This window comes from Caenorhabditis elegans, chromosome I (assembly GCF_000002985.6).
Source record: "Caenorhabditis elegans chromosome I".
In the NCBI taxonomy this organism is placed as follows: domain Eukaryota; kingdom Metazoa; phylum Nematoda; class Chromadorea; order Rhabditida; family Rhabditidae; genus Caenorhabditis; species Caenorhabditis elegans.
In genome coordinates this window covers 2,241,909-2,255,078 of record NC_003279.8, presented here as the reverse complement: position 1 = coordinate 2,255,078, position 13,170 = coordinate 2,241,909, and the positions used below count along the sequence as shown (strand labels likewise).

Genomic DNA, 13,170 nt, shown 5'->3' with positions numbered 1-13,170 from the left:
GCGTTGCGTGCTGCGTTGCGTGCTGCGTTGCGTGCTGCGTTGCGTGCTGCGTTGCGTGCTGCGTTGCGTGCTGCGTTGCGTGCTGCGTTGCGTGCTGCGTTGCGTGCTGCCGACAAAACTCCAATTTTAAATTGAATATTTTTGGCGCTAAATTCGAACCTTTTTTAATGATTTTACTAACAATTACCGAATTTATTCATAGTTCAAAAAAATTAATTTAGTAGATTACAATTAGAGAAAGAGATCACAAATAATAATTTTTGGATACAAAATTGACAATTAATCTTCACGTTCTTCTTCTATACTATAAATGACGTCATTCTCGAGATCCTCTATCCGACCGGGTATCACAATTTCCTCACCGGCATACGATACTCGTGACACCTGGAATTTAGAAATTTGTTGCAACGACACTCCGCTTGTTGGCTCCGCGGAAAATTCAAATTTTTGTGAAAATAAATTTGGCAAAATCGTGTACTCCACGTGGACAACGTACCTTCTTTTTCAAATTCCCTGACCCGGATGAGATTTTTGATTCTGTTCGGAATTCGTGATTATGTTTCTCCAAAAGGGTCAGCTTGCACATTCCATCCTCACACATTGTTACCGAAGTGGAGAGTCTTGCTGACGTGGCATTTGACGGTGTCTCTCCCCAAGGCTCGGTTCTTCCTGAAAAAGGGAACTGTGTTGCGTTGCGTGTCGCGTTGCGTACTGCGTCGCGTGCTGCGTTGCGTATCGCGTTGCGTGCTGCGTTGCGTGCTGCGTTGCGTGCTGCGTTGCGTGTCGCGTTGCGTGCTGCGTTTCGCGCTGCGGTGCGTGCCTCATTGCGTGTCACGTTGCGTGCTGCGTTGCGTGCTGCGCTGCGTGCAGCGTTGCGTGCTGCGTTGCGTGCCGCCTTCCGTACCATGCCCGAAAATTTGGAAAATGAGCCCCGTCACTGCCAAAACTCCGGCCAAACTATAAAATGCACACTTCCACTCGTAAATTGTGCCCTGAAATCATATAATGGACGACATTTGGGTGGTCTAAAAGCGCTCACATGACTCGTAATCCGTCCGATAACGATCGGTGCAAGTGTTGATGCAATTTGTGCGTACAGCTGAGCATACGACGAAATGAATGCGGTGAACTGCAAAATTTGCAATTTTTTCTCTAGTTACGATTTTTTTTTTCGCTGAAAATCATGCAGAAGACTTTTGTAATTTCTGATTTCTAGGCCACCACACAAACCTGCGGAGCCACCGTAACAATCGATGTGTTGTATCCGGGAACATATGCCGAGAACGCCGCCATCGATACAATTATGCTCAGCTGGACGAGTTCGGCACTGTCAAACGGGCCGTAGGCGGCGATCACAATGAAGATTGCGCTGGCAAAACTGGCTGAAAATGGGAAAGTTAGGCCACCGGTGACGTCACATCCAAGTGGTGTGGGTTAGAGTACTTTGAAACGTAAAGAGTTCGGTTAAAAATGACGTCATGGTATCGGCTATGGCCACGTGGTGCCAGGCTGCCCCATTACGGTTTGACCTACAAAAAATGCGGGAATATTTTGCCCAGATGTGACGTCAGCACACGTTCTTAAACACGCGAAATCAGTTGAGATGTCTGCATCTCTTCTCCCGCATTTTTTGTAGATCTACTGAGACTCTCTTACACCAGCAGCCATGGGGGTTTCTAGGTCATCCAGCTATGACGTCATCATTCTTACTTTTACCCGAGGGAGTTTCTAGGCCACCTAAGCCATTTATATTTTTGTCATTTTTTCCCACACAGTGAAGTTCCTAGGCCATCTATGACGTCACTCTTCTTCCACTAGTGGGAGTTTCTAGGCCATCTATGACGCCATTCCTCTTCCACGCGACAGATTTTCTAGGCCACCCAACTCACCAATAGCATTTGAGACCTTCGTAACTGCGGTTGCATTCACTTTTCGCTGCTTAACCTTGTCTGCAATAATCGCGAACAACAATTTGGTGATCATTTGGATGAAAAATGGAAGAGAAGACCAAATTCCGTTCTGGAATTTGCTTAATTTGTAAAAAATAAATTGTTACCCCAAAAAAACCCACATGCGTCAAATTCATCTTGAACGCGATTTGATTATACTTTGGAAGATAGGTCACCAGAGCCACAAGGACGAAACTTTGAGCAAATGAACACGCACAGATGGCGCAGACACAACCGTTGAGGATAATCTGAAAAATACAGAGTTTGTGGCCTAGGAAACTTTTCCATTGGGTTTCTAGGCCAGCTATCTTTCCTGCTATTTTTCTTCAACATGTTTAAACAGAATACTCAAAAATTGATTGTTTTAGACTGAAGAAAAAAGGCTCAGTTAAATGTTCAGTGTATAAGCACATGGCCTAGAAAAATCAAAAACTCTTCCACGCTCACCTTCATATAAGGAGTTGCTCTAACGATAGTCTCTGCTCGGTTTCTTCTCTGTTTCCCGCCTTTGATGTAGGTCAACTCTGTCGCTGTGATATATTTCGACTCCCTTGGCTTATCCGCTAGCCTAACATGCCAAATCACCAAGAAAACTGCTCCAATGAGCCCGTAAACTATAAAAACCAGCGGCCACCCTTCGAAAAAATGAAGCTGACAAAGCTTTGCCGTTAGGAACATGGAAACGGCGATTCCAATCTGATTTCCCGTTGTGAATATTGCCATGGCCGTGCTTTTCTCGGAAAGTGGGAACCAAGACGAGATGAGCACACTTCCAGCGGGGATTACGAAGCCTGGAAGAGGTTTTTTTTTTGGGTTTCTAGGCCACGCGTGTCGTGGAGCATCCAAAGATAGGTTAGTTAGTTTTTCGATATTTTTATTGTTAATTTAAAAATTAAACAAAAATTTCAAAATGTTTAATTTTAATTGATTTTTTGAATTTTTATCAATTAAAAAACTTTTTAATCGATTTTTTGAAATTTTATCGATAATAATTTTTTTTACTGATTAAAAACAATCATTTTATTTCAATTTGTTGTATAGACCTAAAAAAATTAATTACTATTTGAAATTGTATCGAGTTTTCGCAATAGCATCGATTTTTGAAATGCTCTCAATTTTTTAAAAAATATTTTCAAATTTTTGTCGAAGTTTTGAAATTTATTGGGAAACGTATCGATTTTTTGAAATTTTAATTGGTATTTTAAAAATGTTAGCAATTTTTTAAAGGTTTTATAGGTGATTTTTAAATTATTATTGAATTTTTAAGAACTTTCCGAATTAAAAAAATTATCGAATAAAGAACCGATTTTTAAATTTTTTATTGATTTTCCAAAGTTTTAGAAAGCTATTTCATATATGTTTTTTTTTATTTTATTCGAGTTTTAGGCCAAAAAATAGACCAAAAAAATAAATTATCAATTTTCAAAAAAGTTACCGATTTTTAAAAAATTTTTATTTATTCTTGAAATATTATCAATTTTTAAAAAATTTTAATCGGTTTTTTAAAAATCAATTTTTAAACTAACCGTAACCAAATCCCATTATCAAACGAATTGCAGCTACTGGAAAGTAGGAACGGAGGTAAATTGCAGAAAATGGGGTGAGAAGGGAGCCAAATATATTGAGCAAAAGTGCAAATGACAAGAGATTCTTGGGCCCTAGTCTGTAAATTTGGAGAATTTCGGGAAGTTTCAAATTTTCGAAAAAAAAATTTTGAGAAAATTTTTTGAGAAAATTTTGGCGCGCAAAGTTGAAATTTTATATTCTCCCAATTTTCTTGGAAAATTAAAATTTAAAATTTGAAAAATTGGAGCGAAATTCTAATTTTTTATTGAAAGTTTTCATAAACCGAAAAAATGCTTTTCAGAAAAGTCCACCAAAGTTTGGTTGGCCTAAAAAAAGTTAGGCCACCTAGTCGATCAAAGTTTGGTGGCCTAACATTTCTTAATCCACCAAAGTTTGGTGGCCTAACTTTTCTTAGTCCACCAAAAATTTTGTGACTTAACTTTTCTTAATTCGCCAAAGTTTGGTGGCCTAACTTTTCTTAGTCCACCAATGTTTGGTGGCCTAACTTTTCTTAGTTCACCAAAGTTTGGTGGCCTAACTTTTCTTAGTCCACCAAACTTCAATTTTTTTTTAAATTTTTGTGCAAAATTTAAGAAATTTCCCACTTCCAATCATAATTTCTTCGTGATTTTTCAATAAATTCACCCCGTTTAATCGGAAATAATTTCTGAACATATTTCTTATCAGTAGCACTTCTTCTTCTCAAATAATCAGCTGACATACTCACTTTTTGGCAAGAAATTCCGATGGAAAAACGGCAATAAATGCTCCAATATAGAAAGAAGTATGAATATTTGCTTGCTCATCTCCACTCCATTCCATATGTAAATCTGGGTGAAATGTTCCATTTCCGCTGGAAAATTTAGATTCTGGTTGGTTTTTAGAGTTGAAAACCAAAAAATTAATTAAAAAAAAATAAAAAAGAAACGTTGGTGGCTTAATCATTGATTTTCTAGGCCACCGGCAGCTGAAAATTCAGGCTCGAAAAGTTTCTTGGCCATCCAAAAAAGTTAAAAAAAAATGGACTAAAAAAAGTTTTTGTGGACTAAGAAAAGTTAAGCCACCAAACTTCGGTGGACTAAGAAAAGTTGGGCCACCAATTTTTTATATACTTCATTCCAACTTTTTATGAATTTTTTTCAAATTTTGGACAAGATTTTCACAAAATCCCAAACCTCCTAACAATATCAACCATAGCCATCCCAAAACAAGTCCGCATTAGTCCAAAAACCACACAAGCCGCCGAAATCAAGAGCGCCGTTTGAAATCGTATCGATTGAAGTGTCCATAAAGCTGAAAATTTCAAATTTTTGCTGAAAATCTTGAAGCTTCTTCTTCAACTGACAACATACGTGGAATTGGTGATGGCAGGGAACGGACACTGTTGTATGTGCTTGATGGCATCATTGTTGATGCCATTTTAGGTGAGAAATCTGGAAAAATACTTTTGAAAACTGCTTAAAACTACTTCAAATCATATAAAATCATATAAAATCAAATAAAATACGCGAAAATCGAAAAAAATTGGTGGCCTAACTTTTGGTTTTCTAGGCCACCAAGTGTGAAATTCGGCCCCCTGTTTTTTTGAGCATTGTTAAAAAATTCCAACAACTGTAAGATATTCTTGTATTTATAGAATTTGAACCGAAGGTCAAATTTTCTGCTGGTGGCCTAGAAAATTAAAAAAAACTAGGCCATCATTTTTTTTTGGATTTTTAGACGGCTATTGACCTTAACCGCGGAGATTGAAAAATTGGTTAACAACAATGTGAGTAAATTTTGTAAGAGGAATTTTTCACATTGTGGCCTAGAAAATGGAAAGTTAGGCCACCGATTTTTTTTTGATTTTTATAATTTTTTTAAAAATATTTCGAATAGTAAACTTTTATATTACAAAACCCAAAAAAAAAACATTTGCCGAGGCGATTCTTTATTATGTGGCCTAGAAAATGGGAAGTTAGGCCACCAACTTTTTTTTGAATTTTTTTGCAGAACGCAGTTGTTGTTGAACAAGTTTCTAGGCAGCATAAAATTCAAAAATTTGTAAATTTAATTGCGGACTAGTTTCCAAAACGGTGGCCTAGAAAAAAAAAGTTAGGCCACCAATTTTTTTCAATTTTTTTCGGTTTTTTTGGAACACTTTGATGAAAAAATATTCAAAAAAGCCAAATTCGCACACACCAATTACGTGTGAAGATGACAAAAAATCATGAAACAGACACACAATATAAATGATAATATATTGATAAGGAAAATGGGTGATGGGAGGAGGAGTAGGAGAATGAGGGAGCAGAAACAGTCATGGGAAAAGGCTGGTGTTTGAGTTACGGATTACGACGAAACACAAGAAAATTACACATTTTTTTGAGGAAATAAACATAATTTATTGTGAATTTGGGTGAAAAAAAGCATTTAAAGCTTCGAAAATCCGAAAAAAAATTTGTGGCCTAACTTTTCAATTTTCTAGGCCATGTATTGAAAGGGCAATTGGTATCTTTATAACAGTGAAATAAATTAGAAACCTAAAAATATGAATATTTTTTGGTGGCCTAGAAACTTTAAAAGTTAGGCCATCGCACGGTAATTGTACTTTTTTTTTTTAAACCTTCAAGACAGTTGAAATTTTTAAAAATTGTGGTCTGAAAACAGTATGGACCAGGGGTGTGCGGCAAATTTGCCGAATTTGCCGTTTGCCGAGCTCGGCAAATTTGCCGAATTTGCCGAGCACGGCAAATTTCGAAATTTGCCACACACGTCAAAAATTTGACAGTACAATTTTGACTAAAACTTTTGATTTTTTAGCCAAAAATTTAGTAAAATGACACAAAATAGAGCTATTTTGATGCTTAAACAGACATACTACGCGGAACTTATTCAGAAACCAGATGTGTGTTAAGAATTCAGTAGTTTTGGTGCTCCAAAAAACATTAAAAATATCAAAATTTTCCGAGTTTGTTAAGCACGGCAAATTTGCCGAATTTGCCGTGCTCGGCAAATATTGAAAAAAGCGATTTGCCGAATTTGCCGAGCTCGGCAAATTTTGAGATTTGCCGCACACCCCTGGTATGGACTAATTTTTTGCGCAGTGGCCTAGAAATTTGAAAAACTCGGCGGCATTTTTTGAGCAGTTTTAGATGGTTTTTCAGTGTTGCCCTTGATGGCCTAAAATTTGGAAAGCTTAACAAATCAACAAAATGAATAAGTATTTATTTAGCACTTCACGGTGGCCTAAGTACCTAAAAGTTAGGCCACCTGAGTTTTAGAGATATTGCAATTTTGTGGTGGACAAATTTTCCACCCGGTGGACTAGAATTGACAAACTAGACCTCCAAACGTTTTTGAAAAAAATTTGTAAAATATCGTTGAGTTCTGATAATATTTTTTTGGCCTAACTTTTAGTTTTCTAGGCCATCTAGGAAAAACTAGTCCGCCAATACTTTTTTCGAGAGTTTTCAGCACAATTTGAAATGGCCGAACTATTGAAAATTCTAGGCCACCAATTGAGAATCTCCTAACAAACCGTTCAAACTGTAAAAGAAAGTGTTCAGAACTTTTTTTTTTGCAAAAAAAGTACCACAATTTTTGATTGAATTTCAAACCAGTTTGTCTCTGCATAGAACCATGTCACAATTTTCTCAATTTCAATCAAAAAAGTTCTAGTTTCTGTCTGATTTATTTAAGAACCCGGAAAACTGGTGAGGTAAACGTGAATTGCACACACATACGTCTATCAAAGAACGATGGAGGACGAAAAAAAGGAGCTTCTGAGGTGACTGATAGGCTGATTAGAATTGATAACAAGTGTGATGTAAGTCGGTCGTAAAAATATAATTAATGCATTTTGCACTTTGCACTTAGGATACACTTCCTTTTTCAAAGGAAACTTTGATCTTAAAATTACCTTTACAGTAGCCCGACAGCATCCCTACAGTACCATTTTAGGCTTACAGTAAGCCTACAGTATCCATACATCATCCCTACCGTACTACACACTTTTCAAAACGGTAACCCCTCCTTACAATCGTCCTACAGTACTTCTACCGTACCCCCACGGCATCTCTACAGTATACCTACAGTACCCCTACACTAACCATACAGTTTAGACTCAACCTCTACAGTAACCCACAGTACCCCCGTGGCACTTGTACGGAATATCTACTGTACTGCTCTTTACCTTTTTTCACAAAAAGTTTTTGATGCTTTTACTATACCCTTTTGAGCTTTTATATTTCTTAAAAAATTTTTTTTGGCCAATTACAATACTTAGGAAAATTGTTCCAATTTATTGAGAAATTCGTGAACAAGTGAGCACAAAAATTACAAAAAAAAAAAAATTAAAATCAGGTCCAAGTGGATATCCGCACGTCTTGAAGGTAATATGTCCAGTAAACCACATTGAACGCTGCGAAAGTCTGAAAATTCAGAAATTGGAGAAAAGTACAGTAATCCTACCGTACTCCACCATGCAAGATAGGTGTTGGTAATTTAATAAATATTAAGCTACCCTTCTGTACCCTTAAAGTACTTTACAATAACCCTAGAGTAGTCATTCATACCTTTCAATAATTTCACTGTAACGGTACAGTAACCTTACTGTTGCTCTACATAATTCCTACAGTGCTCCTACAGCAAGCTTACAGTAGTGCTACAGTATTCCTACAGCAACCTCACATCAACCCTACTGTAACCCTTAAGTAGACCTACAGTAATCCTGCAGTATCCCTACAGTATTCCTACAGTAGCCACACAGTACTCCTACAGTAGCCTTACAGTAATCTTAAAGTAACCCTACATTATTTCTACAGTAACCATGCAGTATTCCTACAGTAACCCTACAGTAACCATACAGCAATCCTACAGTATTCCTACATTAACCTTACAGCAGCCCTACAGTAACCCTACAGTAACCATACAGTATTCCGACAGCATTTCTACAGTAACCCCTCAGCTACCCTACAGTAACCCTACATTACTCTTCCAACTTACCAACGGAAAAACAATAAACGAGATCCTATCAACATTTGCTCCAAAATCCAACAATCTCCATTTCTTCCTGGCATACGCCAACTTCCGATACTCCGCAATTTCCTCCTCCAAATCCTTCGTATCCAAACCATCAAGTTCACTTCTCGATCGATTCGTACCAGTCGATGTCGTTCGGCTCATCGATTTTTTCTCATCAAGCGGAGCCGGTGGTGGCGGAGACGACACGTCATGGTATGGCTCAAAGTGTTTCAGATAGCTGACCAAAGTGCTGATTGCTGCATTTGATTTTCCGGATTTTAAGATGAGCTTTTTGTCCTGATAGGCGACGAAGGCGAGTTCGAGGAGGGAGGCGAAGATGAAGCCGACGCAGGTGCACATCCAGAGATCGATGGCTTTTACATAGGAGACTGGTGGCAGGGATCGGATGATGTTTCCGAACTGAAAGTTGTACTTTTCTAGGACAAAGGCAGCAGCAAAATTATTATTACTCGATATTAATGTTTTTAAAAAATATTAGGCCTCAGGGGCATAGGCTTAGGCTTAGGCTTAGGCTTGGGCTTAGGCTTAGTCTTAAGCTAATATTTAGAATTATGCTTGGACTTAGGCTTAGGTTAAGGGTTAGTCTTAGGCTTTCACTTAGGCTTAGGGATAGGCTTAAGCTTAGGCTTAGGCTTTGGCTTTGGCTTAGGCTTAGGCTTTGGCTGACTTAAGCTTAGGCTTAGGCTGAGGCTTAGGCGTAGGCTTAGACTTAGTCTTATCCTTTGGCTTTGGCTTAGGCTTAAGCTTAGGCTTATGATGGGTGGGGGTTGGGGAAGAGAGAAAAATGAAATTCCAGAAAATTCAAAAATTCAGAAAAAAATAAAAGAAAAAAGTGGCTACTACGTGGCCGCGGAAGAGAAAACTCGGCCACCGATTTTTTTTCAAAAACTTACCTGAAAAGTGAGTGACATCAACGAGTTCACACCCAACACTATGCGAGCCGGCAGGGCTTTTGTGTCAATGCAAAACGCAATCCAAGAAATGAAGAGACTTATGTAGGTTGGCACGTAGAGCTGAAATTCGGAAAGTTGCAGATTTTAAGACAAAAAATTTAGGATAAAACTGTGTTAGGCTGAAATGAAATTTTTGGAGAAAAAATTTGAAAATTTTGAGACGAAAAACTTGGAACCAAAATTTTGAAGTTTGAAATTTCCGGACAAGGGTTTTGCTATAAATTTTCAGAAATTCACAATTTTGAACTAAAAATTACATTATAAAAATTTCAGACGAAAAATGCATAGTCAACATTTTTTTTGTAAAAATATAGAGATCGCTTTTTTAGGTTTCTAATTTTTATTGAAAATTTTTTTTGTACCACATATCTTATAGTTAGCATAAAATTTTCAGACAAACCAAAAAACATAAAATTCAGAGAAAATAATTTTAGACAAAAAGAGACTGAAACAAAAAACTTTCGATAAATATTTTCAGGCCAAATTTTTAAGGTGTTGTATTTCCTCTATTAGTATTGCACCCCACTGTTCAACTTTGACAGCTTATATCTCAGTTATTATTTGTTCTATTCAAAAATTGTCCACTAACGAAATATTTGTTATTTCTTTTGCTATTGTTTCGTAGTTAATGATATATTGATACCTTTAAAATGAACCGAGATATAACGTTTCAAAGTTAATTAGTCGGGCGCAATACTATTAGAGGAAATACGGAAAATTTTCCCTAACAACCTGAAGAATATAGAATCCATATTTCCTTGTGAACTCAAATTCCACAGTTAATCGATACCATTCTCCTGCTTTGTAGACCTATAAAAATGTAGTTACTGTAATTATAGGTAGAGTTTTGGGAGGTCAAATTGGTTTTGATAAATTGGTAAATTGATAAATAAGGTGAATTGGTAAAGGGGTTACTGTAGTTTGGAAAAACAATTGCAGAATTTGTATGGTGACGGTTGATATACAAAAGAAAAAAAATACTGTAGATTGAATGTCTTCTAGGACGTTTGTCTTTGCTGGAAAATACCTCTGTATGTCTAGATGTCCGGTACCTCGACAAATCAAAATCTGCTAGAGAGATCTCTGGTAGTACAGTAACCGGATTAGCCATCCAATTTACAGATACACTTGCAGTATTGTATGAATAACTTTCAAATACCAATTGGCAGTATTGAGTGTCTATTGGAAATCGTGCCAAGTCCATAGAGCACGGAGATTGCACACGGATCTGTAATTGAGCAATAAAATTTTTTTTACGTTTCAAATTTGGACCAAAAAACAAAAAATCTAATATCTCCAAAAAACCAAAAATAAAAAACGACAGCTCTGATCTGTAATATAGCGGGTTTTTGCGGTGCTTAAAATAAAATTTAAAAAGTACCCTATAATTCAGCCATATTGTCCCATTTGGCAGGAGCATCAGAAGCACATTAGGCTTTGGGGACCGATGTACGTGGGCGGATTTTGTGTTCACAATGCAGACGTTTGGAGACCAGATTAGCTGAAAATATAAATGATTGTTGTTGCAAGTGTGCTCTGTTGATAAAAGTTTGATCTCCGACCACAAAAAATGTTTCTGAGAAAATTTGAAATTTCCGCCAAAAATTTTATTTGGAGAATTTGAATATATATATCGCGCCAGGAAAAAAAAACACAAATTTCCTACCAAATCTTTTTTCTCGGAAAATTTGAAATTCAACCAAATGTTTTTTTAAAAATTTTTAATTTCTTGTCAAGGAAAAAACTTCTAGGAAACTTTGAATTTCCGCCCAAAATTTCAGTATTTCAAAGATTTTAGAGTTTGAATTACCCACCAAATGATTTTTTCTCAGAGAATTTGAAATTCCCGCAAAAAACCTTTTTTATTATTTTTAATTACCCGCCAAAAATGTTTGATAAAATTTGAAATTTCCGCCAAATGTTTTTTCTTGGAAAATTTTAATTTAGCGGCAAAAAATTTGTTTTGAGTCGTAGTATAATTTTTGGCACAAACCTTTTCAAATCTATCGTCAAATGATAAATTTTGCCGACAATTGTCCAAATGTGAATAGGCGAGACGTGGATCGTACCAAATCGAACTGAACCATATGTCCGCCGTGAAACTGTTGCTGAGCACACTGAGCTCCATCACATCTTGTACTGTTACCTCGACTTGGACACCAACTGGATTTCCTGGCAGAGATCTAGAATAGGAGAAGGGTATGAGGGAAGAGCTTGCGTAATTTCTGGCAAATGAAATTTCTTTTAAATTAAAAAAAAAATTGGCTCCCCTCAGCAACATTCGGCAATTTTTGGCAGTTTTTAAAGCACCTTTTAGCAACTTTTATAAATTTTTGGCAACTTTTGACAACTTTTGGCATTTTTTCACTTTTTCAACAATGTTTTGTAATTTTCATGAATTTTTGGAAATTCTCGGTATTTTCGGCAATCGTTGACAAATTTTTCGGAATTTTTGACAATTTTTTTGCATTTTTTTTTGCAATTTTGAAAACTATTGAACTATTTGGCAATTTTCGCCACTGTTAGGTAAGTTTTGGTAAGTTTTTGGCAAATGTGGACAAGTTTTTGACAACTTTTGGCAACTTTTGCAAAACTTTTTGGCAATTTTGGAGAAGGTTCAAACAACTTTCCAAAACTCGGAGAATTCTGGCAACTCTCACCAATTTTTGACAACTTTCAGCCTTTTTCGGAATTTTCTCGGAAACTTTAGGCAATTCTCGGTGATTTTCGGCAATTTTTGACAATTTTTTCGCAATTTCACACCAATTTTCAACAATTTCCGGCAATTTTTGACGATTTTCGGCAACTTTTGACAATTTTTGGCAATTTTAAGAACTATTGAATTATTTGGCAATTTTCGACACTTTCAGGTACGTTTTGGTAATATTTTTTCAACTGTGGATAAGTTTTTGGCAATTTTCGACAACTTTTGACAATTTTCCGGCGATTTCGAAAACTATTTAAGCATTAGGAATTTTTCGGCACTGTTTTGGTAATTTTTGGCGATTGTGGACAAGTTTTTGGCAACTTTCGACGACTTTTGAAAATTTTTTTTTTTGCAATTTTTTGGTAATTTTCGAAAACTTTCGGCAACATTTGCAACATTTATACGCAGTTTGTATAACTTTCCAGCAACTTTTGGCAACTTTTGACAACTTTGTACAATTTTTTGCAATTATTCCAAAACCAGTCAAAAATTTGACATGAAAAAATTAATTTCACCTTGAATAATTTGCCATAATAACATCCAAAATCGCAGCCGGTGTGAGCCTCGGTTTTGTGCATTTTTCAACAAATGAGCCTTCATCTTGAGCAAAAGTCGTAACAATAACTGCTAAGAAATGGAATAAGCACATACGTATGTCAGAGAGGAAGAAGTTATGACGAAAAGAGAGAAGAATTGGAGGACCCCCGCTTTTGCTCCGTTGAAATTGAATTTACATATGCTTGTGTCAAAATATAGAAAAAAAAATGTAAAGCGGAAGTGAAGGGATCAAAGTTGAATTCTATTATCGTGTATTCAGGTTGGTTTTTGGCAAGTGGCCCAGAAAAGAGAAACTCGGCCACCAGTTTAGTTACTCACTGAAAAACGGACCAAGAATTATACAACTCATATTATTTTACGGCAATTGCGGTTCGGCAAATCGGCAACTTGCCGGTATGCCTTTTTGCCGGAA

At 36.5% G+C, this 13,170-nt stretch overlaps 2 protein-coding genes and 1 non-coding gene across 8 annotated transcripts; 1 reads left to right on the top strand and 2 right to left on the bottom strand.

The window, feature by feature from the left end:
• Positions 1–177: 177 nt before the first annotated feature.
• slc-17.6 lies at positions 178–4,948 on the bottom strand (the record flags this gene model as incomplete). 5 transcript variants are annotated; one of them, NM_058546.7, is made up of 12 exons in its annotated part: positions 178–384; positions 497–669; positions 905–992; positions 1,040–1,129; positions 1,231–1,382; positions 1,890–2,019; positions 2,072–2,197; positions 2,397–2,740; positions 3,476–3,612; positions 4,243–4,368; positions 4,691–4,808; positions 4,868–4,948. In NM_058546.7, the coding sequence occupies 12 exons, from the start codon at positions 4,917–4,919 to the stop codon at positions 280–282; spliced, it is 1,641 nt and encodes a 546-aa protein (NP_490947.2). The 5 variants fall into 5 exon arrangements, 3 of the variants coding, with proteins under 3 accessions (NP_490947.2, NP_740804.1, NP_001293358.1); NR_131353.1 differs by having other exon boundaries at positions 280–384; positions 4,861–4,919; NM_171833.6 differs by lacking the exon at positions 4,243–4,368 and having other exon boundaries at positions 280–384; positions 4,868–4,919.
• Positions 4,949–7,855: 2,907 nt separating this feature from the next.
• lgc-51 (Ligand-Gated ion Channel) lies at positions 7,856–12,849 on the bottom strand (the record flags this gene model as incomplete). Of its 2 annotated transcripts, NM_001306430.1 has the most annotated exons (8): positions 7,856–7,927; positions 8,502–8,939; positions 9,434–9,553; positions 10,226–10,303; positions 10,521–10,721; positions 10,875–10,994; positions 11,487–11,676; positions 12,716–12,849. In NM_001306430.1, the coding sequence occupies 8 exons, from the start codon at positions 12,847–12,849 to the stop codon at positions 7,856–7,858; spliced, it is 1,353 nt and encodes a 450-aa protein (NP_001293359.1). The 2 variants fall into 2 exon arrangements, with proteins under 2 accessions (NP_001293359.1, NP_001293360.1); NM_001306431.1 differs by lacking the exon at positions 10,226–10,303.
• Positions 11,910–11,930, top strand: 21ur-15161. The gene has a single exon (NR_049968.1).
• Positions 12,850–13,170: the final 321 nt, after the last annotated feature.